This window comes from Sinohyriopsis cumingii, chromosome 6, assembly GCF_028554795.1.
Source record: "Sinohyriopsis cumingii isolate HCF-2022 chromosome 6, ASM2855479v2, whole genome shotgun sequence".
In the NCBI taxonomy this organism is placed as follows: Eukaryota; Metazoa; Mollusca; class Bivalvia; order Unionida; family Unionidae; genus Sinohyriopsis; species Sinohyriopsis cumingii.
This window is the reverse complement of record NC_142966.1, coordinates 112,748,604-112,774,567: the sequence shown is the minus strand read 5'-3', so window position 1 is coordinate 112,774,567 and position 25,964 is coordinate 112,748,604. Positions and strand designations below refer to the sequence as shown.

The 25,964-nt window shown below is 33.5% G+C and overlaps 1 protein-coding gene across 3 annotated transcripts in view; it reads right to left on the bottom strand.

Annotated features, from left to right (window-relative positions):
* LOC149797740 (armadillo repeat-containing protein 3-like) overlaps window positions 1-25,964 on the bottom strand; it is a 107,662-nt gene that overhangs the window by 30,907 nt on the left and 50,791 nt on the right. For 2 of the 3 annotated variants that reach the window (XM_089962683.1, XM_089962682.1), the window contains exons 16-19: window positions 24,078-24,202; window positions 18,107-18,245; window positions 14,125-14,232; window positions 6,636-6,650 (exon numbers count right to left, since the gene is read on the bottom strand). In XM_089962683.1, coding sequence (XP_089818809.1) covers window positions 6,636-6,650; window positions 14,125-14,232; window positions 18,107-18,245; window positions 24,078-24,202 — 387 coding nt within the window. The remainder of the gene's footprint in view (window positions 1-6,635; window positions 6,651-14,124; window positions 14,233-18,106; window positions 18,246-24,077; window positions 24,203-25,964) is intronic. The other variant, XM_089962685.1, reaches the window with a different exon arrangement.

Below are 25,964 nucleotides of genomic sequence, written 5' to 3'. Positions count from 1 at the left end.
ATAACCACAGCCACATCTACACAAATAATGAGTTCTCAATGTCAAAGAATCATTTATAATGTACCAAATTTGATAAATTCTCAGATGGTTTCATTTTATGATTTTCCACAACCTTCTATCGTGCAAAATTTTACCTTGATGAATATTCAGAATACTGTATCTACTTGCTTATAAGTTCTGTTCAACTGCACAGATCAAATCTGTCACTGCATAATGCATCAGCAGATCTGGGTATATGTGGTTTGTTAGAAGTAATCAATAGAACAAACAACAGAGACCCTGATCTGCCAGCACATTATGCTATATCAAATTTGGGTCTATGTTGCTTTAGTGGGACTTGACTTATAAGCAGGCATATACAGTACTGGAAAATGACACCTGCAGTATATTGCATAACTCCACGAATTAACAATAACAATCGTAGAAAACTGGTTATTTGTAACAATTTTTATGTTTTTTAATTAGAATTTGCACAACACACAGTATTACACTGGATGTTACATTATATTCAACAAGAAAAAAATCTTCAATTTCTAGGCAGTCTATTAATACTACTGCAGTCCCAACTGAGACTTGTTATTGTATCAAACAAAAAACTTTACCACATCATGTGACTTTATTTTGGATCTCTCACTTAACATTCTTAACTCAATATGACATTTAAATAATTAAAAAAGAACACTTTCACTAAACATTTTATATATTTCTTGACTAGCGGATACTTTTCCCTACTTAGTAGATATATTTCCTAATTGGTAGATATATTCCCTAATTATTAGATATACTTCCTAATTGGTAGATATATTTCCTAATTGGTAGCTACATTTCCTAATCAGTAGATACATTTCCTAATTGGTAGATATATATCCTAATTGGTAGATATATTTCCTAACTGGTAGATATATTTCCTAATTGGTAGATATATTTCCTAATTATAAGATACATTTCCTAATTGGAAGATATATTTCCTAATTGGTAGATATATTTCCTAATTAGTAGATACATTTCCTAATTGGTAGATATTTTTAATTGGCAGATATATTTCCTAATTTGTAGATGTATTTGATATCTGATTCATATATTTTCTAATATAAATTGCCATGAAATCTACTAATTAGTAGATACCTTTCCTAATTAGTACAAATATTTCCTAATTGATAGATATATTACCAATTAGTAGATAGAATTCCTCATTGTAGATATATAATTAGTTGATATATTTTCTATTTGGTAGATATATTTTCTAACTGGTTGTTATATTTCCTAATTAGTAGACATATTTCCTCATTAGTAGAAAAATCTACTACTTAGTAGATACATTTCCTAAGTAGTTGATATATTTCCTAATTGGTACATAAAGATGAGCTAGGCATTATCTTCTTGCCATGTGTAAAATTTTAATTAGTGAGAAATGTTTTCTCTGTTGTTGCCATTAAATAAAGTAAATCTAGGCCATACAATCTTCCTAAAATGTGAATATTTGCTTAAAAAATATTTCAATATCACCAGGTCTGAAAGGGAACAATATATAGTATGTAACTGATCCTGCCTGACACGGGATAAAGTTATTTAATTCAGCAAACATTTTAGGTAATATTAAAACAGATTAAAAAATTTTCATAATTGATCGAATACTATTTGATGCTTTGATAATAAGGTTTTCTACACTATCCAGTAATGGTGAACATTTTCTTTTCGATGTTTTAAGATCAAGTTCGTCAAGAGAGAGAGTGCAAAAACTGTACAAACAAACTTAACCAAATTCTAAATTCATGGGATGTTCTCAAGAACACAGACAATTAGCTGGCTCTTTTGCAAAACAATTTGATTTACAACTTTTAAATTAACCTTCCTCTGTAATAGTTTCAATTAACAGAACAATTTATATCAAATAAATTGCTCAATCAATCACCAGATGAGAAAGTGCATCAGAACATTTGACTTTGTGTTCCACAAGTTGAATCTTCCACCTTCTCTTCACCATCTGTGCAAATCAAAAAGTCCAAATCCCACACTTACCTAGTAATTTTACCAAACATCGAATTAACCATTTCTGACCTTAAAGATATAATTTTTAGGTGATGAGTTTTATTTTGAAGAAAAAAATAAATAAAAAATCAACACATAACAAAGTTGTTGTCGTGGTGTGATACAGTTTGTGGATTTTTAAATCAAAACTATGTCATCCAAGGAAATCAAGTGCCAATATAATATTAATCAATAACAAACATCCTGCTTTCTGAGTTATACAATTATCAACATAAACATTGTAAAGAAAAGTCAAAAGCACATTTATCACTTGAACAACTGATGAACATGCCACTCATTTTACTGGGCTCTTGCCATACCATATATACTCTAGTATAAGTCGAGTCCGACTGTAAACTGCACAGACCCAGATCTGTCATTGCATAATGTGCCGGCAGATCTGGTCCTGTGCAGTTTGCTAGCAGTAATCAGCAGAACAAACAACATACCCTGGTCTGCAGGTGCATTATGCTATGGCAGATCAGGATCTTTGCTGCTTGCAGTGTGACTCGACTTCTGATTAAGTATAAATGGTAACTTCATGCTTTCCTGACACAGATTCACTATTGATCTGATCAATAAATTAGGTCAGGAAATAATGTACTACTATCCAGGAAAGACAAATTAAATCTTTGCCTGCTATTAAAATCCTAAATTTATGTCAACTTAAGTAAAAGACTAAGGATTATGGGGGTTTATATTTTACGTGTCACTGAAACTAAAAAAGGTTCTCCACCAATTGGTTCTCCAACAATTACCACAACACTTTCATATATAAGTCCAACTGGAAGCTGCACAAACACCAATATGCAGAGTATGATGTGCTGGAAGAGCTGGGTCTATGCAGTTTCTAAAGAGTATCTGCAGAACAAAAAAAACCAGCCCCTGATCTGCCAAAACATTTGCAACGGCAAATCAGGGTCTATGTTGTCTGCAGTTGGACTGACATTATCAGTGAGTACATAATGTACAACTTACCCAGTATATATAGCTTCATAATAATACTTAATTTAATCAGAATATTCACTTTCAAGTACCTATTTAGAATATTTAACTAAAGTAAATTTATATTCAAGCTCTTTTCATACATGAAACACATGAAACCTTCAATCAAGCAGCACAGAACAACTGAGATATACAATATTCTGTAAATGTTATTTTATAGGCATCAATTTTCATATTTTTACAAAAGATCATATTTTCATCCATATTTCAGTTCATGAATTGGGACAGGGTTCATATTGTTCATGAATTGGGGCAGGGTTCATATTGTTCATGAATTGAGACAGGGTCCATATTGCTCATGAATTGGGACAGGGTTCATATTGTTCATGAATTGGGACAGGGTTCATATTGTTTCCACAAAAATATCGTATAATATATGGGTAGGTGGGTTGGGTTTAAATGCATGGTTTGTACAAAACATTAAATCAAGGGTGGGGGTGGGGGTGTTTAAATGTATGGTTTGTAGGAAACATTAAATCATGGATGGGTGAGGGTGGGTTTAAATGTATGGTTTATAGGAAACATTAAATCATGGGTGGGTGGGGGTGGGTTTAAATGCTAGGTTTGTATGAAACATTAAATCACAGGTGGGTGGGGGTGGGTTTAAATGCATGGTTTGTATAAACATTAAATCATGGGTGGGTGGAGGTGGGTTTAAATGCTAGGTTTGTATGAAACATTAAATCAAGGGTGGGTGGGGGTAGGTTTAATTGCATGGTTTGTATGAAACATTAAATCATGGGTGGGTGGAGGTGGGTTTAAATGCTAGGTTTGTATGAAACATTAAATCAAGGGTGGGTGTGGGTGTGTTTAAATTTATGGTTTGTAGGAAACATTAAATCATGGATGGGTGAGGGTTGGTTTAAATGTATGGTTTATAGGAAACATTAAATCATGGGTGGGTGGGGGTGGGTTTAAATGCATGGTTTGTATAAAACATTAAATCAAGGGTGGGTGGGGGTGGGTTTAAATGTATGGTTTATAGGAAACATTAAATCAATGAAAATTGATACCTATGAAAAGTAGTGATTTCACAGTAAATTCATGCAAAACACTGTCAATGGTGACTGTATGAGTTCAAATATTAGATAATGGCATAATATAAAAATATGGCTCTGTGTGTCTAGAAATAAATGTTAGTCTGGAACATAGAAATTCAACCATCTTTGCATACTGTGTCAACATGTAGATTCAATCACCTTTGCACACTGTGTCAACATGTAGATTCAATCATGTTTGCATACTGTGTCAACATGTAGATTGAACCATCTTTGCATACTGTGTCAATGTTAATTTGACATAGACGCATTATGCCAGACAACCGCTCCGGTGGCCTAGTGGTTAGAGCATCCACCTCGGCTGCGGGAGGTTGTGGGTTCGATCCCCAGCTGAGTCATAACAAAGACTTACAAAAATGGTATTAACAGCTGCCTCGCTTGGCACTCAGCATTAAGAGGTTAGTGTTAGGACTGGTCGACCTGGTGTCAGGATAATGTGACTGGGTGGGACATCATGCTACATGTCTGCGGCATGATGCCCCAGTGCTAGACATCACTTTAAACTGCCACAATGCAGACATCATGGCGATATGACTGAAAAATTGTTAAAGCTACGTTAAAAATCCAAATTACACACACACACACACACACACACATTATGCCAGACAGTCTGTATGTTCCTTAATTATTTCTATGCATAATCAATTAACTTGTCAAAACCAAATCATGACCTATCTATTGTATCCAACTTTTTGCAAGGTAAACTAAACTGTAAAATAAATTAGACCCTTATCCAGTAAGTCATAATGCCAAAGCCAACCAGACTTGATGTATACTGTCTGTGTTTATGATTACATACCATCAACCAATCGGATGCAGGTCCACCATTATAAAAACTACCTCTTGTTTGGTCCAGCACAGTTAACCAAATATATTGACTGCTTTCTAAAGAACTGAGTATACGGAACATTGCTGATGTATTTTGTCCTGTCCAGTTAACTAAACATATAAGTAGGTTTCCAAGGAACTGAATATGTAAGGGCATTGCTGATGTGCTAACTAAACACATGGGCAGGTTTCCAAAGAACTGGGCATACAGGCAGGACATTGCTGATGTGCTAACTAAATATATGGACAGGTTTCCACAGATTTGAGTATACAGGGCAATGCTGATGTGCTAACCAAACAAATATGCAGGTCTCCACAAAACTGAGTAAAAAGGGCACTGCTGAAATGCTAACCAAACACACGGCAAGGTTTCCACAAAACTGAGTATAGAGGGCATTGCTGATACATGTGCTAACCAAACACATGGGCAGGTTTCCACACAAATGAGTATAGAGGGCATTACTGATACATGTGCTAACCAAACACATGGACAGGTTTCCACGAAACTGAGTATAGTGGGCTTTGCTTATAAATGTGCTAACCAAACACATGGGCTGATTTTCACAAAACTGAGTATAGAGGGCATTGCTGATACATGTTCTAACCAAACACATGGGCAGGTTTCAGCAGAACTGTGTGTACAGGGCATTGCTGATACATGTGCTAACAAAACTCATGGGCAGGTTTCCAAACAAATGAGTATATAGAACACTGCTGGTGTGTTGATTTTCCATCCCTGATGACTTGTCATACAAGAAATTCTGTCAATAAAATATGTTCTCTGTTATTCTGTGTATGAGCAAAACTGACAAGGAACACTCTCCTGACACTCTCTGCAAAAGTCAAATCTTAAGAGTTCAGCTCAGAAAAATGGCATTGAAATAATTATATTGGAGAAGGTCTGCTTGCTACAAATAACAACGTTGTTTAAAAAATAATCCATTTCAAGGAAAAGAGCATTTTGGGTACAGAAATTTGTACACATCACACAGCATTAATTTGATTAGAAAAAGAAAGAAAAAACGTGGACTCTACAGATCTGTCTCCATTAAATAATGTATGACACATTTATGGAATCCCCATGAAAACATAATTGCAATTCAAATCACAACCGGACATAATGGAAAAAATGTCCACAAAAATCACCGAAAGCCGTCTAAAAAGTTGGAAACTGCAAACATTTTAACATGCAATTCTATATAATTAGTTGGACCTTATATAGCTGGATAGATTCCAGCTAGTATTAGGCATATGGGCCATAGGATGCAAATAAATGAAATCAAAATCCAAATCTTACTGTCTTTCTTTACATAACCTATTCTTAGATCATTTTCGTAGTCTTTTGATGCTGAGAGTTAAATACAAAAAGCTGAATTTCATCTTGCAAATGCATTGTGGAATATGACAAATGTAAATTATTCCCCCTCTCTCCCTCTAAATTATATCTCATCAATATAAAGTTTAAAGACAGCAACTGAATTACAGGAGCAAAAATAACTTTGAAATATACAGCACAATATTTGTAACTTGAATATATATGTTATTAATCAAGAAACAAAACTAACACAACAAAGTCAAAACTGACAAGATGATGAATGTCAAAATTCATGTACACAACTTCAGAACATGCATGGAGTGAGAAGTGACTAGTCTAATTAATAACAATTAACTTGAAAAATAAACTCATAACATCAATATCTCTCAACGACTACTTACGTTGGTGAATGAGGACTGGAAATCATAGTGAACATTCATATACATGAATAATGAAAACATAATTTGCATTGAAAATTACATTCAAATTTAAAATTGAGAAAAAAAAAAACATTAGGTTAAGTCTAAAAATAGCAAGAAGTTGGCTTAAGTTGTTTGCCATTGATTCTGAAATTAAGCAATTAAACAGATACAAAAAAAGATAGTATCAATTAAACAAATACAAAAAAGATAGTATTAATTAAACAAATACAAAAAGATAGTATTAATTACTCCAAAAATGTAGGACTTTATGGCATCATACAAAACAAAAATTAATTTTCACACTAAAGGCTGGAAGGATGTGCCATACAAATTGGAAACTCAAGCTTTGCTCTCTCTATTCCCAAAAAAGTTTTGAATTTCAATGCACCCATTCAAATGAATGTGTGGCACTTAATGAAAAAGAATCATTAATATCATACCATCATTAAGCAGCCTGCTTACTATTAGCTAGTATTACTGACAGAAAGTACTAACTAAATTCACCATATTCAACACAATACCAGGCATCCCTTAATAAGTGCACACCCCTTAATTTTGTCAAAACTTGCGTCCATCTAAAACATGTTTTGATTAGCACAAACCTCATGGGAAAATTCTGTTACCATATGCCATCATGATTTTCTTGCTGTAAACCTACTGTTTTGCTACCACTTAATTTTGTGGGATAAAACTACCAGTCTAAAACTGGATCTTACATCTGTTTAACGGATACAACCTTACTAGAAGAAAGAAAATAAACCTCCAAAATGGTAAGCTACTAACATAGAAAAAGGGAGCTAATTCTACTATTATGTGCATGCATGTGATGGTGATATGACATCTTATCAGTAGGTGTACACTTATTATGACAGCTTAAAAATCAATAAAACTACCCCAAAAAATAAATTTTGAACACACAATAAGGGTATTACACAGCATACAGTACTAACATCGGGTGAAAGCAAAGTATAAATTTCCTGCCTGCAGTGATCAATTCATATTTTAAAAATTCTAGAGTTGACTTTAATTACTGGCATTAAAATTTACCAATTAACAAAGATTTTATTATAGTTTTTTGATCAACTGAGACAAACACAAAACAAAATTTTAATTTTAATAACTACTACCTACATAATATCTGATGTCAATATAAAAAATATAATTTTTTAAAATATCGCTGTAAATAAAAAGCAGGAAATGATATTCTGAAACAGAACATTATACTTTTTGAACATCACAAAACACCACTAAAACATAAAATAATTAGAAAAATCATATATATAACATAATAAAAATAAAATAGCACATCACAGATTCTGTCTATAAAATCTATGTAAGATAAACAAAATACCTGTATTATATTGTTTCAAGAAAGTAGAGTAAAACCTGTCTTGAGAGACCACTGCTATGATTGAAAGACTACTATTATGATCAATGACCTGTCTTGAGAGACCATGTTCCTTATTCACATATTTATTTATAACAATGTTATGACCTGTCATGACCACCTCTTTTGAGAGACCATTACTTCTGTGTAGACTGGGTGGTCTTTTAAGACAGGTTCTACTGTAGCCTCCTAATTTCTATCTGCTTTGTACAGTTGCAATGCAAACTGAGATCATGATTAAAGTGCAGGTCATACCTAGAAAAAAATCTGTGGAAGATATCACAGACTTTTATTGGAAATAGTAACATTATGTCCTTTAAGATGTTGCCTTAGAGAACAAGTTATCAACTTAAGAGTGCAAATTAAAATTGCTATGGCTGCATCTGGGTCAGGTTTTACATACATTTTTAAACCTTTTAATATCAGTCTTTGAAATAAGTGACATGCTTTGATGTGCAAGAAAAATAGTACAATTACTGAGCTCAATATCTTTGAGAACAGAAAGTAAAGCTGATGAGACTGAAAAATTTAGTACAATTAACAGTCACGTGTTATCATAGCAAGTCACAAAACAGATGTGGAGAAATATGTTATGCTAAAATAGAAAAAATCAAGGACATTATGTATGTGACAATTAGTAATGTGACAGTCGTTTTTTACATTTGGTGAAAATAGGAAATTAAAGCATGACCTAGTTTGGTTTTGTTTAGTATAAATTTCAGACAAATATTGCTCTTGTGACAAGAATATGGCTTTGTGCATAACTTTGTAAACCTTTCAATCAGAGGTCTGTCAGTGATCAAGTTGCAAGTAAGCTAAATGGTCTATATGATGCGTGTATCTACCATAAATATCCAAAAAATGGAATTAAACATAAAGGTTAATACAGGTTAATGGACAGGTCGTTATAGGTGACAGTAACCTAATTCTGACTGAACTGCATAATACTATTCATGGTGCATTTGTGTATTAGGTAACATGATTCTGCAGGTAATAGCATCCAAGAAACAGAGCTAACATGAAAGCTAATGCAGGTCTCTGGAGTAGGAAACATTGATGACAGTGACCTAGTCTTGACTGAAGGGTGTTATACTCCATATGAAGGGTGTTATACTCCATATGAAGCATGTTATACTCTGTATGAAGGGTGTTATACTCCATATGAAGGGTGTTATACTCAGTATGAAGGGTGTTATACTCTGTACGAAAGGTGTCATACTCTGTATGAAGGATGTTATACTCTATACCCTATATGAAATATTTACAAATCAACTATGTGACCCTACAAGCAATAGTGTCTGAGAATGACATAAATACAAACCCTAACATAGAAACTGAGCACAATGCAAAGGTAAGTACACATTACTGAATCATGAAATACAGATTACACTGGCTACTAGAGTTGACAGTTGTGGTACTCCTCATAAATTGGGCACATACCAAGTCAAGTGACTCTCCAAGCAATAGTGTCTGACAAAATGACCCAACTTAGGGCAATCCTTAACCTCAGTTTTGATGGCAGATGGACTGACAGACAGACATCATCACTCCATATAAGTCAGAATTACCGATACTTTGCAATCAGGCAAAAATGTACTCAAAATTACTGCTTTTAATTTTCTTTTCTTATTTTACATTTTTTATTGATCCTTGACAATAAATATTTCAAGGTGTACATACTTTATATAATAAAGTCTTAGCATTATTTAACTTATAAATTGCCTCAGAACAGCTATGCAAATGTTGTTTTAATTTTTTATAACTGCATTACATAAATATCTTGGATTATGACATCTCGTGGACTACGTTTCATTTTAGTGTAAATTTTAGGTCAATTGGAAGACAATGCTTATAAGGCAGAAAATCAAGGCTTTTAACCTCTCAAACTAACTACTGGCAAGAACTTTCCAAACAGTGTACTATTGCCACCTTGTTCAGGATCAGTGCTATTGGTTTCATAAAATAAGAGGAAAGTGTTTGAATGTGTTAGTGAATCTGTTGCTAATGATGGTTAACTAGAGACTGCTGTATTTAGATCATGCTCCTTTTGGTGTTATTGTGCAAGAGCCTGATGTTTCTCCAAGACTAGCAGACCTAGAACCCCATTACCAATAATTTTATGAAGACGAACTTACCAGTTTTGTTTTTGTTAATTAACAATTAAGAGTGACCAATATGTCTATATCACCTACCTGAATGACCTTTGAAAGAAAAAGAAACTTGGACTTAATTATTTAATATTATCAGGGGATGAACTAGTAGAAAGGCCTAAATTCTGTGTATGAGTTATGGTAAGAAAATAACAGTTTCCTGCTATTTGTCCCACCACTCCCAACTCCAAAAAGATTAATTTGAATTTACTTTTATTTATGGAGTATAAGATTGAATGGGTTTTGTGGCTGATACAAGCCACTAATATTATTTATGGATTACCTTATTTAATGGATGTTGTGGCTGATACAAGCCGCTAATATTATTTGTGGAGTACCAGATTTAATTGGTGATGTGGCTGATACAAGACTAATATTATTTATGGAGTACCAGATTTAATGGGTGTTGTGGCTGATACACATCACTATTGGGGGTGCTCACCAGTTATTATGTACTTTTGAAAGAGTGACGTATGTAAAGTGAAGTTGTTTGCATTTAAAACATGCACAGTGGAGAGAATGTTGGTATACCTTTATGCTACTTTAATGTAATGTGGCTGACATTTCTTTGAATATTGTACTTTAGGAAATTGTAAATGATCTAAGCACACTGGTAACTAAAATGACTGCTCCCTTGAGCTCCAAAAACCAGCCTGAATTTGTCTAAAGTACACTATTCTTAGCAGCTATTAAAATAGGGAAAATAAATTTTGCCAGATGAGACAATACCAGCTTCTGAAAGTGCAATGAATGAATTACCATATATATAAAATGTAAAAAAAATTATCATCTCTTTTTTTTTAAACAATTTACCTCTGAAGTTCAGAAAGTGAAAATGACCAAGTTAAGCAAGCACTTTTTTGAAAGATCCACATCTGGAGTAAGGCCAAGCTGTATACTCTATAACCCATATTACACCCATCAATCATACACCAAAAAAAAGGGAATTAAAGGTTCTTTGAACAATACCTACGATATACAAGGTTATTTTTAAACAGCCAGTATAACCAATGAGGATAGCTGAGGAAATTCTTTTTCTTTAAAATTCTAACCATGTGCAAAATATGAAACTGTAGAGCGCCACCTATTATTTGTGGAGTACCAGATCTAATTGGTGGTTTTGACTGATACATGTACAAGCCACTAATATTATTTGTGGAGTACCAGTTTTAATGGGTGTTGTGGCTGATACAAGTCACTATTATTTGTGGAGTACCAGATTAAAATGAATGGGTGTTATGGCTGATACAAGCCACTAATATTATTACCCAATGAACAATGATTGTTCTGTGGAGACTATAGGACTCTATTCTCAAATTCATGACTTTAAGTGGTGTTAGAAATGATATTTTCTGCAAACCACAAAATGATACTCATTAAAACAGATAAATTCAGAGTAAATTTGGATGAGATTTAGCTGAAATTACATGTCTGCTTTCCTTCCTAGGTGTGCAGATTTAGTTGAAATTACATGTACTTACATGTTTGTGTTCCTAGGTAGGAATGTAGATTTAGCTGAAATTGCTTACATGTTTGTGTTCATAATAATGTCCAAAGATCTCATAATCTGCTAATGTTGGCAAACTTTTTCAGTTTTCTGTATAAAACTTTATAGTGATATACATTAATCAATAGCATCAGACGTGAATAATACTTGATCAATTTATTTTACCTTTCCTCACCTGAATTTATATCAACGATTATTATTAATGCTATATTTTTCTCCTTGCATATATTTCCTAAAACCTGATTAAAAATCACAAAAATATTGTTTCAAATAATTTTAAAAATTTACTTCATTTTGTAATACTGTGATACAAAAAATATACAGGTTAATGGAGTTTAAATGTATGGTTTGTAGTATCATTAAATCATAGGTACTTGTGACCTAATACAGTTTAAATGTATGGTTTGTGGGAAACATTAAATCATAGGTACTTGTGACCTAATATAGTTTCAGTACTTACTGTCAGTATGTGTCATTCAGATGACGCAACATTTGATAAATCAACCATTATCGATTTGCATTGTAAATCAAATAGAATTTGAGTGGTCTCTGTGAAATTTCCTTTAGTCATGCACAATATCTAGTCAACTTGACTTTATCTGACCTTTGTCCAACTACATTAACTTGGTTAACATATATACCTGATTATAAGTTACATTCAAAGGCAAAACAACACAAATGCTGATCTGTCAATGCATAATGCACCAGAAGATCAGGGTCAATGTTGGTAGTTGTACTGATTGTTCCTAATAAACACCACAGACTCAGATCTGCTGGCAGATGACATTTCTAGGTCTGTGCAATTTGTTTTTGCTTTTAAGTTATAAGTGAATATATATCATAACTGTCATGACAAAATTCCTTTCATAATTAAAACCAGTCTATCCAGTGGTTTTATTTTTACTCTCAAGACCTTATTTTGACTTTGCATTTTTTGTGTTCTTTCAGATGGTTTTTGAATACCTTTTTTTGTCTTTTGACTGCCCCTTTAATCATTCTTTCAGATGTTTTCACAACCTTTTCTGTTTTATTTTGAGATGTTTTATTTAATTGCCTGTATTGTAGTGTGACACAGGTTTTTTAATCCATTTTTAGTTCTTGGAGTTTGCTGTTGTGTCTGCCTTTTTGGGTTCTTTGTTCTTTGAGATGGTTTTCGACTGCATTTTGTTTGGTTCTTTGAGACAAATTTTTTGTGTTCTTTGAAATAGTTTTTGACTGCCTGTTTTTGTTTTTGAGATGGTTTATTACTGCCATTTTGTTGCTACTTTGAGATAGATGGTTCTTGACTGTCATTTTTGGTTCTTTATCTCATTAACCCCTGGCGCTGTGTTTACGTGGCAGGAGGTAGTAGCCTACTGCTGAGCTCTGTAGCATCAAGGTCATGTATGATACACTAAAGTGGGTAGTATTATAGAAAGGTAGACAAATGTAGCTCTACAATGATACCAAATAATCTGGAAGTTTTAGTTGCACTACAAAATACAGAGGGAAAAACCTAATGTTTTGGACCCATTTTTTTTCTCACCTAAAAATCGCCTGTGGTCGGAATCCGAATTTTGTGTCTGGATTTTAGACCTTTTGGCCTCAGATCTAAGGCAGACCAGTCTGAACTGCACACAGACTGGTGAACCTTTGCAAAAAGTAGGATCAGGTGGGCATTTGGAATAAAGAGTGGTCTCGATACGAAAATGATGAGTCCGTTAAGCAAAAGAAAAAAAAGAAAAAAGAACTCCAACTTTTACCTTTCTGCTCATGCCCAAGCAAAATAACCAATGGAAAATGATGTTTCTAACACAACTAGACATTAGGATAATGGAAAATCTGCTGGAAGACGATGTATTAGGATGTATTCAGAAACAGCCCCCCAAAGGTGTTTCCTACTCTAAATTTCAGGCAAAAACGACAAAAACCTCCAGGGGTTAATGAGTTAAGTTTGTTTTTGACTAAATTGATTTTGTTCATTGATGGTTTTTGACTGTCTATTGTGTTCTTTGGGATGGTTTTTGACTAGCTTTTTTGGTCTTTAAAATGGTTTTGACTGCCTTTTTGTTGTTTCTTAATGGGATGGTTTGTGACTGCCTTTTTGCTGCTTCTTTGAGATGGCTTTTTATTGCCTTTACTCATTCTTGAGATGATATGTACCATATACTGTAATCCAGTCATCCATTTTTTTAAGATGACACCTTGATTAGTGTGATGTCAAACTGATAGATGTGAGTTTATGAGGATCTACAAGAGGAATATGGAATTTGAATGTTACCATTGTTTACCAATCATAATGGTGAGGAAACCACTACAAAACAGTGCATAGAGTTTTAACTTAATTGCATAAATAGATTCAAAAATGGAGGGGGGGTAAAATATGTATATGTACAACTACGTTGGGTAAAGATGAAAATTCCATTTTTATTTTACAATACATACGTTTTGGATTCCCTTCCAGTCCTAGAGGACTTACTGGACACACTCGTCTTGGAACTCTCTTGTTTGGGATCATTCTCCTGATGGACCTGGGTCTGGGTAACTGCTGGGCTGCAACGGACAAAATATCATCCCTAGAAAACTGAATGGTACCTTTTTTCTCAATACTTGCTTAGACTACAAAGTATCCGGAGTTCTTGTAAACAAATACCGGTAGCAGCCAGCTAAATCTGCTTTAATGATTTCTCTGCCAAGATACATTCAAGATGAATTTATGCTGGCATAGTTGCCATTTCTACTGAAAACCGTACTTTTGACTTTGGACATCAATTGTACAAATATGTTCAATTTTAGTATTTTCCAATATGGTGACCAGTACAAGTGATCTAATAATTCTGCAAAATGATTTCCCATTGATTCTGTCCCCAAAAATGGCAGCAATTTCAGAAAGCAACTTCTCACTGCAGGGGTGTCCTGGTAGGTGGCAAGATCTAAAGCAAGTCATAGCACATGCACTTAAAGCCAGAACACCCCACTGCTTATCGATTCATCCAACACAAATGGGATCCATCATCATTAGAGTTCTCACTGAGTGCTGAAATGTGGAGTATTGTCTGACCATGCCTAGTGTTTCCAAGTTATTACTTTGAAAATACAATACACAATTCTGTTTCAAGTATGTAGCAACATGCTGAAAAACAGTATGGTGAAGCCCATGAGAAACAATGTATGGTCAAGCCCATGAGAATAAAGGTTTGGTCACCTCATGAGAAAAACAGTGTGGTCAAGCCCATGAGAAAAACAGTATGGTCAAGCCTACAAGAAAAACAGTCTAGTCAAGCCAATGAGAAATACAGTACAGTCCAGCCCATGACAAAACAGTACAATCAAACTCATGAGAAATATAGTATGGTCACGCCCATGAGAAGAATGATATCATCAATCCCATGACAAAACAGAAAAAAGCATACAAATTGGAAAAAACTTACTGATGATGCCTTATTTATCTTGAAAGTCATTTTGGTGTTAAGCTGCCTCAAACAGAACTCACCCTACCTTCAACATTTATTATGATTTGCTATCATTCTCTGCAAAATAATCCTACTATTGTTAAGTTTTGATGGAGTCAGATCGTGTCTGTCATTTAGTTACATATCTTCCTTGTTATAACATACTTCATTATAACATGATTCTAGATATAATATGGTACTACTCTGGACCCCACAACCTAAATCATACCAATGTATAAAAATATTTGTTGAAAGAAAACATATCTAGCTTAGTGTTTTATCTATGTTTCCTTTTAAATACACTATTATTTGATAAATTCTGATCGTTCCTGCTATACAATGATTTTTTTTATATATTGCTGTTCTCAATTTACTGCTGTTTGGATATAGCAGTGTTCTCATTATAACGCAGTTCTGTATATAATGTGGTTGATGGTCATGGACCCTAACTATTGTGTAATAAGATGGGATAGTTTATCTGATATAATCCTTTACTCCATGAAATCTCCTTCATATTCTACCTTTTTCCAAAATATATATTATTATCTGGATATATGATTCTAATATAATTCAGAATAAGTGATTGGTCACAATGAAATTCAATTTAAGTCTGTCTCATAGGAGTCAAGTAGAAAGATCCTTACAGCTTCTTGAAAAAATAATCTGCCAAATCAAAAATCATAACTAAAAACCTGAAAAATGTGAGTTCAATCACTTTTAGCAGGTAAATTATTTAAATTTCAATCAGGACTATGAATGATACCAGATGACATTGACATGAAAATGTCTGTAAAAGTGGTCATACTTAAAAGTCACTGGGTATTTGTCTGAAAGGCATGGTGGCTAAAACTGGTATGATGTTACATTATCAAGTTTTAACTTGCTTACCTATTATATAATTAAAAATGAAACAAGAACCTACTGTGATTGATACCCATAATGCCTTGCAGAAAATTACCCATAATAACTTGTTAAGATGGCAAAAATTTACCTGCTCAAAATAACTGAGTGTATGTGTGATTTGAATTTTTAATGTAGCTTTTTAAACATTTTTAGTCATATTGCTACAATGTTTGGGGTGTGGCAGTTTATAGTGATGTCTAGTACTAGGGCATCACGCTGCTGACATTTAGCATCATGTCCCACCAAGTCACATTATCCTGACATCAGGCTGACCAGTCCTAAAACTATCCTCTTAATGCTGGGTGCCAAGCGAGGCATCTGCTAGTACCATTTATGTAAGACTCTGGTGTGACTTGCCCAGGGTTCGACCCCACAACCTCCTACATCCAAGGTGGACACTCTAACCAGTTAGGTCACCAAAGCAGTCAACACAACTAAATTCTCATAAACACAAGGTCTGTAGTAAACAGTTTTAATTTGATAAAGCATTTATTTTATTGAAGAAAACGGGAAAGTCTCCCAAACACCCACCCACCAGGCCACTAACTCTACATAGCAATGAGAATCCCGACATCACAATGACATCAAAGTTTCTAACAGCAGATCCTTGATGTTAATACCGCAGATTTTGACCAATCAGAAAGCATGTTATAACTGCTGGGGTGTTAGAACATGATTTTACTGGAGCAAATATTGACCAATCAGAAAGCATGTTATATATACTGGTGTGTTAGAAAAGATTGTTTCCCAGCTATTTTGTAAAAAAAAGTTATATGTGTAAAAGATGGGCTTTTTAAAATTATATTCCTGATATTTTGCCATGTTTTCTAAATCTTAGCAAAATACAGGTATTGCATTTTGTTCCATCTTTGTAAGACTACAGTTTGCTGACAACATGCAAAAAAAAAGAATACCAGTAAATGGATATATTTGTACCATATATCAGAGATTTTCAAACTTGTATGTAGACAACTGGTGGTTCATAAGCTCCATTTAGGTGGTCTGTGGGAAGGCTTACAATAGTTAGCTAACAGTACAATCAACGTTAGGAAAGATCATTAAGTGGTCCGCCAAGTCCCTCAGCAATCATTCAGTGGTGTGCCATGTCTTTCAATAATTTTCAAGTGGTCTGCAAACAAGTTTGAGAACCACTGCCCTAAATGATATATCCAACACAGGAGATGATTATCATGTAACTATGATTTATCAGTGTTATTCAATTGTAAGAAAAATTTCCTTCCACCATTCTGTAGATGGTATTTTGCTTTCTGCAGACTGCATCGGATATCTCATTCTTAATTTATTGCTGTTCAGAAAACAATGGATGCTTAATTAGTCCTGGATTCTTAATTAATAGTATGATATGTGAACACTAACCTTCTGTGTTTTTATGAGGGCCTCAAGGTAGATTAGTTCTTAGCTAATTGTGTTACCATCTTTAAATAAAGTCATTATTATTATTATTATTATTATTATTATTATCATTATGTTTTTATAGAGCTCTGATTTAAATATTTTATGGCATCAGACTGTTTCTAAAAACTCAAATTTAAATTTAATTTAAGGTGTTCTGAAAGTGTAATGATCAATGACATGGATTGTACACTGGCCGATAGTTTAACAAATTAAATAAATGTTACGGAGATATTAGTACAGACTCTAACATAGCATTGATAAGGATGTCATTAGTACATACTCTAACTTAGCATTGATAAGGATGTCATTAGTACATACTCTACTTAGCACTGATAAGGATGTCATTAGTACATACTCTACTTAGCATTCATAAGGATGTCATTAGTACATACTCTAATGTATCATTGATATGGATGTCATTAGTACATACTCTAACTTAGCATTGATAAGGATGTCATTAGTACATACTCTACTTAGCACTGATAAGGATGTCATTAGTACATACTCTACTTAGCATTCATAAGGATGTCATTAGTACATACTCTAATGTATCATTGATATGGATGTCATTAGTACATACTCTAACTTAGCATTGATAAGGATGTCATCAGTACATACTCTAACTTAGCAATGATAAGGATGTCATTAGTACATACTCTAACTTAGCATTGATAAGGATGACTGGTCGCTTGTCGTTAAGCTCCTGTCTGGCATAATCCTCCAAGAGTAGAAACCGTGTTCCTGGTCTCATCTGACCCACATCATAGAAACCATTTTCTATAAGGTTTGTTGAATCTGAAACATATTTCGACAAATACCATTGGAACTAAAAAAAACATGACTGTGAGATTGGCTTTCTAACAGACAAGCTGACTTTGATCAGAGCCTTTTATTATAACATGAATACCGCATTACTGAGCTTAAAATACATGAAATTATATTGCATTCCTGAGCTTACTGCATTACTGAGTTGCATAAACATGAATACTGCATTAACACAATAACCCCTGGAGCTTTTGTCATTTTCGCCTGAAAATCGAGTAGGAAACACATTTTGAAAGCTATTTCTGAATAGACTCAAAAACACCAAATCCCTGGTCATCTTTCAATAACACACTGCCTAGTTGTGTTATAAACATTGTTTTTCATTGGCTATTTGACTCATGCATGAGCAGAAGGGTTAAAGTTGGAGTTCTTTTTTCTTTTTTTTCTTTTTTTGCTAAACGGAGCCATTATTTTTGTATGGAGACCACTCTTTATTCCAAATGCCCAAATCCTACTTTTTGCAAAGCCTCATCTGTCTGTTTGCAGTTCATACCAGTTTGACTTAGATCTGAGACCAAAATGTCTAAAATCCGGACACAAAATCGGATTCCGACCAAAGGCAAATTTTGGGTTAAAAAAAGTCGGGTCCAAAAAATGAGGTTTTTTAATCTGTATTTTGTAGTGCAACTAGATATTCTAGATTAGTTGGTATCATTGTAAAGCTACATCTGTCTACCTTTCTATAATACCACCCACTTTAGTGTAGGCTACTACCTCCTGTCAAGTCGTCGCTAGGGGTTAATGTGTTAAAGAGTTTCATAAACATGAATACTGCATTACTGAGCTTATGAAACATGAAAACTGCATTACTGAGTTTATGAAACATGAAAACTGCATTACTGAGTTTCATGAACATGATTATTATATGCTCATTTTTTCCTCCGTTAACTTTACATTATCAGAATCATTCAATATTTTATGATATTGTACACCTTCATATTGCACCCACGCGCAGGACACGTGTGCCCAATAGTGTATTAGGAACTACTTTGTAAACAAATCATGTACATTCGCATAGTAGGCGCAAGATGTTTTGGTTGATAAAATTTGTTTCTGAATGAACTAAAGCTGATGTTTCATGGACTGCCACATACCAGCTGCTTTGCTACATTCCATGTTAACTTTCTGATACATTGTTTCAGATTTTGCGATAGACACCAGATTTCATAAAATTGGTTGGTACCTACAAATAACATGCAAGCTATAAATGTATAAACTGTCTCCTTTAGCTGGTAATAAGAATGGCAAAAAAATATACTTACAGTTTTACATCCAGAATTTCCTCAAAATGTACTTTCTTAGTTCTGCAAATCCGAATTACATGAGCTATGTCATGAGTTCTCAAGCATGATTACACATTTTGAAATTGTACTGTAATTTCAACTATATTCCAAGTGTAATTACATCTTCCTTACTGTACTTAAAATGAAATAAACATTAAATTCAAAAGCGTCTTTTTGATAATTGCAATTGAAACACTTCATATTTTCCCCACATTACTATTTCAAATAGTCAATGACAGAACAAACACACTTGCAGATGTAAACATGCTTCTCCCGCACCGCATCAATCTGATGTATTTCATGTACAATTTGCACAGATGAATCCAGTCCAAAATCAGAAACTTTCGTCAAATCAAAACAAAATACCAAAATCTATTCATTCCAGATCAATTGGAAAAATTGTTGCAATGCGCATTCATTCACAATATGACTGCAAATTTCAATTTTAACTAGACATGCCATTTTCTTTCGAAAGTTATGTCGAACGCATGACCAAGTTCAAATTTATCTGGGAGGAGTTATGTGTGCATTAATAATGTTGTTGTGTAATGATAAATCTGCGCTTGTGTATTTAATTTGGAATACAGCATACATTCATTTACGTTGTTTCTTGTAGTGTATTTTGTTTATATAATTAAGCCTTAGGTAGAATAAGAAAATGAGCACATAATAAAAAGGTTACTGCATTTGTATGGGAAAATATGAACTCGTTTTGTCAGATGGATATACTGCACTCCCAAGGTCGTTCAGTAATCCATCCAAAAAACTCGTTCATATGTTCCCATACAAATGCAGTAACCTATAAATACTGCATTACTGAGTTTCATAAACATGAATACTGCATTACTGAGATTAAAATATATGAAATTATACTGCGTTCCTGAGCTTCATAAACATGAATGCTGCGTTCCTGAGATTAAAATATATGAAATTATACTGCGTTCCTGAGCTTCATAAACATGAATGCTGCATTAATGAGCTTATGAAACATGAATACTGCCTTACTGAGCTTCATAAACGTGAATACTGCATTACTGAGTTTAATAAACATGAATACTGCATTACTGAGATTAAAATATATGAAATTATACTGCATTCCTGAGCTTCATAAACATGAATACTGCATTACTGAGATTAAAATATATGAAATTATACTGCGTTCCTGAGCTTCATAAACATGAATGCTGCATTACTGAGATTAAAATATGTGAAATTATACTGCATTCCTGAGCTTCATAAACATGAATACTGCGTTCCTGAGATTAAAATATATGAAATTATACTGCGTTCCTGAGCTTCATAAACATGAATGCTGCATTAATGAGCTTATGAAACATGAATACTGCCTTACTGAGCTTCATAAACGTGAATACTGCATTACTGAGTTTAATAAACATGAATACTGCATTACTGAGATTAAAATATATGAAATTATACTGCATTCCTGAGCTTCATAAACATGAATACTGCATTACTGAGATTAAAATATATGAAATTATACTGCGTTCCTGAGCTTCATAAACATGAATACTGCATTAATGAGCTTATGAAACATGAATACTGCCTTACTGAATTTCATAAACATGAATACTGCATTACTGAGTTTAATAAACATGAATACTGCATTACTGAGATTAAAATATATGAAATTATACTGCATTCCTGAGCTTCATAAACATGAATGCTGCATTAATGAGCTTATGAAACATGAATACTGCCTTACTGAGCTTCATAAACGTGAATACTGCATTACTGAGGTTACGAAACATGAATACAGCATTACTGAGTTTCATAAACATGAATACTACATTACTGAGTTTAATAAACATGAATACTGCATTACTGAGTTTCATAAAGATGAATACTGCATTACTGAGATTAAAATATATGAAATTATACTGCATTCCTGAGCTTCATAAACATGAATACTGCATTACTGAGTTTAATAAACATGAATACTGCATTACTGACCTTCATAAACATGAATACTGCATTACTGAGATTAAAATATATGAAATTATACTGCATTCCTGAGCTTCATAAACATGAATGCTGCATTAATGAGCTTATGAAACATGAATACTGCCTTACTGAGCTTCATAAACGTGAATACTGCATTACTGAGGTTACGAAACATGAATACAGCATTACTGAGTTTCATAAACATGAATACTACATTACTGAGTTTAATAAACATGAATACTGCATTACTGAGTTTCATAAAGATGAATACTGCATTACTGAGATTAAAATATATGAAATTATACTGCATTCCTGAGCTTCATAAACATGAATACTGCATTACTGAGTTTAATAAACATGAATACTGCATTACTGAGCTTTATAAACATGAATACTGCATTACTGAGTTTAATAAACATGAATACTGCATTACTGAGCTTCATAAACATGAATACTGCATTACTGAGCTTATGAAACACGAATGCTGCTTTACTGAGTTTCATAAGCAGGAATACTGTATTAATGAATTTCAGAAACATGAATATGGCATTACTGAGCTTCAGAAAGAATGTAATTGAAACCAGATACTTCCAATATTGTCTTAAGAACAATGTAGAAACTTTAAGTGTTAATTGCTGCATTTTCTTCTTGAAATGGTACATATATTCATGTAGGACAATAAATATTATTCTGAATTTTTCTTGGGCTATTAACAGCATCTGCTACTATCAACATATTGGCATATATTCCACTTATCTTTATAACCCAGAAAAAGCTTAAATTTCTTTTAAAAAGATGGACAAATTGTCGGTGATATAAACAAATGAATGTGCCCGACTTCAGCTTTTTCCAAATTTTTTCTTCTAGTTCTATCTACCATTCATCATGTTATTGTTGATTCATAATTCTCACTGAGGAAAAACCAATAAAAATGTAAAGAAAACAAATTGTGCTAAAAAATTTATGTCATCACACCCTATGAGTGCAGAAACTTCTAATATCATGGCTACAGAGTGAACTGGAAAAAAAACCTGCTAATCACGGTGAACAGATTTATTGATGGAAACTTAAGATGGACAGATGACAAAAATAGATGAGTAGTATCATAACTGAAATCTCAAGGAAAACTGCTTGATTTAAAAACTGACACAATTTTAAAGATCTCAAATAAATGTGAATTTAAAAAAAAAAATTATTCAGCCTGACTATGAGGAAGTCTGACATAGCAATCACTTTGGCATCCATGCGTATGACTACCCATACTTCTGATTAACCTCAATGTTAAAGTTTACCTTTCTTTTCATCCCATCTTCTTAGAAATTGTGCTACAGCTTCTGTATATAATTATCATTATCTAGTTATTATCTAGTTACAAAAATGCCATCACAGCCACCTTCCTATAGAATTTATACTCTGACAAAAGAAAAATATCTTGAGAAAGAAGGGAAGAGTTTCTTAGTCATATTTTTTCAAATCTGATGATGAAAGCATCATGCCAGTATTGTATATTGTTCACAAAATGTAATTATTGTTAGACAACACTGAATTTGTTTTCTTCTATTGGAGATAATTTAATCTGAATGAACAGTTATTTGGGGCAAGTAAAACTAAACAGTGATTTGGGACAAGTGAAACTAAACAGTGGTTTGGGTCAAGTAAATCCAAACAGTGATTTGTGACAAGTAAATCCAAACAGTGATTTGGGACATGAGATACTAAATAGTGGTTTGGGACAAGTAAAACTAAACAGTGATCTGGGACAAGTAAATTCAAACAGTGATTTGGGACAAGTAAAATTAAACAGTGATTTGGGACAAGTAAATTCAGGTAAATTCAAACAGTGATTTGGGACAAGTAAAACTAAACAGTGATTTGGGACAAGTAAAATCAACTAACTAAAAGTAAACCAGGAATAGTAACATGAAAGCTATTAATTTACTGATGATCTACTGTTGATATATGACATAAGAAGTTAGTACTGATATTAACTCCAAATTACTGGCAACCAATTAAAAATACATTGCTAAGTGATAGGCATTGTAGTGAAAAATTATATAGATGCAAAAATCTGATGACAAACAGTGCAAAACTAGATTTTCACTCCTATTGAATCTTTGTCAAATGCAATTCCAAAATACAGACAAACAATAAACACATAAAAATTAGTTGTCCTGTTTGCCTGTTTTGGAATTGCCTTCAGTGATGACTCAATACTTAATAGTTCCATTTGGAAAGAACATATAGCGATGTTATTTTAGCACTTTACTGACATGCTGAAATCAGTTAAGAGCTTTCAAAACTGTTTAGAAATGAAATGTTAATAAAGAGGAAGCAAACAAATTTAACACTGAGGTTAATCTTAGGTGTGGACAGATGAATCGATGGACATAAATACCAAAGTTTTTGCGACTCTGAGTTTCTGGTAGACTTGACAACAACTGGAAGATTTCCTATCACCTCACATCTCATTCTACAATTATATCATTCCAGGAAAATATATATTTTAATTTTTTTTATTGCATAACAAACTACAAGAACTATATGAAATGATCATTACTTAAATGTCCAGTGAGAGCATATTTGGCAGAGAGATTGCTGTCCAGCAGTTTCTGCAGAGCTGCCTCTGCAAAAGGACTTCTCCTGGTTCCTGATACCTGGATCTCCTGTAGGATCTCCATGCCACTGGAAGTACAGACATATCAATCCTCTACTGAATCAAGGTCAATCATGCATAACAAATAGGTATGTGACCTACTTTTGGTATAGGTATCCCATATTTTCTCAAAACACTCATATAAACTGTACTTCTCTTTTATCTATGAAATATTTATCATAGCAGTTTCTATTGACTCCTTCTATATGGGTTCTGAACCCTGTTCAAAAAGAATAATCAAATGTCTGCTACAATATTTTCCTATATAGTCATATCTATTAAAGGTACAAAAATCAAAGATATTTGTACAAAGGGAAGTAACTTGCAAATCCATCTTGGGCTTTGATTTTGGATTATGTCTTCTAGCAGCTGCTTTAATGAAAGTTGCTGACTGTCAAATCTCTACTACCACATGCTTTAATGAAAGATGCTGACTGTCAAATCTCTACTACCACATGCTTTAATGAAAGCTGCTGACTGTCAAATCTCTACTACCACATGCTTTAATGAAAGCTGCTGACTACCATTCTTGTCTAATACCACCTGCTTTTAATGAAACCTGCTGACTGCCAACTTGTCTAATAACACCTGCTTTCAAGAAAGCTGATGATTGCCAAATTTCATCACTACCATCTGCTTTAATGAAACCTGCAGATTTCCAAATCTCATCTACCACAAACTGTCTTTAAAAAACCTGCTGACTGACAATTTCATCAACTTCCACCGGCACTAATGAAACATGATGATCACCAAATCTCATCTTCTACCACCTGCTGATTGCCATCCTTGTCTAATACTGCCTACTTTAATGAAACCTGCTGATTGCCATCCTTGTCCAATAAAACATATTTTAGCAAAACCTGTAATTTGCCATCATTGTCTAATAACACCTGCATTAATGAAACCTGCTGATTGCCAATCTCATCTAATACCACCTGCTTTAATGAAGCCTGCAGATTACCATCCTTGTACAATGACACCTGCTTAATAAAACTGGTTCATTGCCAATCTCATTTAATACCACCTGCTTCAATAAAACCTGTTAACTGCTGATTTCATCTACTACCACCTGTGCCTAAAAAAATCCTGACCCTAAACACATATCACTTATTATTGTAAGACTTACCAAATCTTTAAAAAAATCACATTAAAAAAGATTCCTGTCTAAATAAATAAAGCCATTAAATTGTCATGTTTCTGTCTGATGATATTTGGGAAGTCACAAACTTGGTGTGCCACACTGATACATATTGCAAGTCAATTCTACACTGCATACACTACAAGTAACATGGTAGAGACACAACATATGTATCTGGAAGGGAATCTTGTCTTAAAAAAAAGATGGTTCATTAATCGTACTAATGAAATAGAGTGGGGTGCAAATCAAAGGTCAAAATTAGTGTGGGGCATTCAGAACTGGGAATGGGGCATGGCGCCTTTCAAGACCGTGTTAGCTTTTGTGCTGGACACAAACTCTGTAGCAATTATTGATATAATATTCTTGGTAGGTGGGAGACAGATGCTATTAGACTGTAACATAAATAATACATGTTTCATTATCCTTAGGATCGCATCTAACCTACATTTATTTTTCATTTAATTATTAATGATCAATGCAATTCATTATTTAGACTGAACGTACTCCCAAATGAGTGAAGTTGCCTGTTTATTGGACATAATGAATTTATGTCTCCCAAATGAGTGAGGTTGCAACAGCATGGATATATTAAATTTATGTCTTGTAGATGACTTATGTTGACTTTATGGCACACAAAAATTAGTAATATTCAG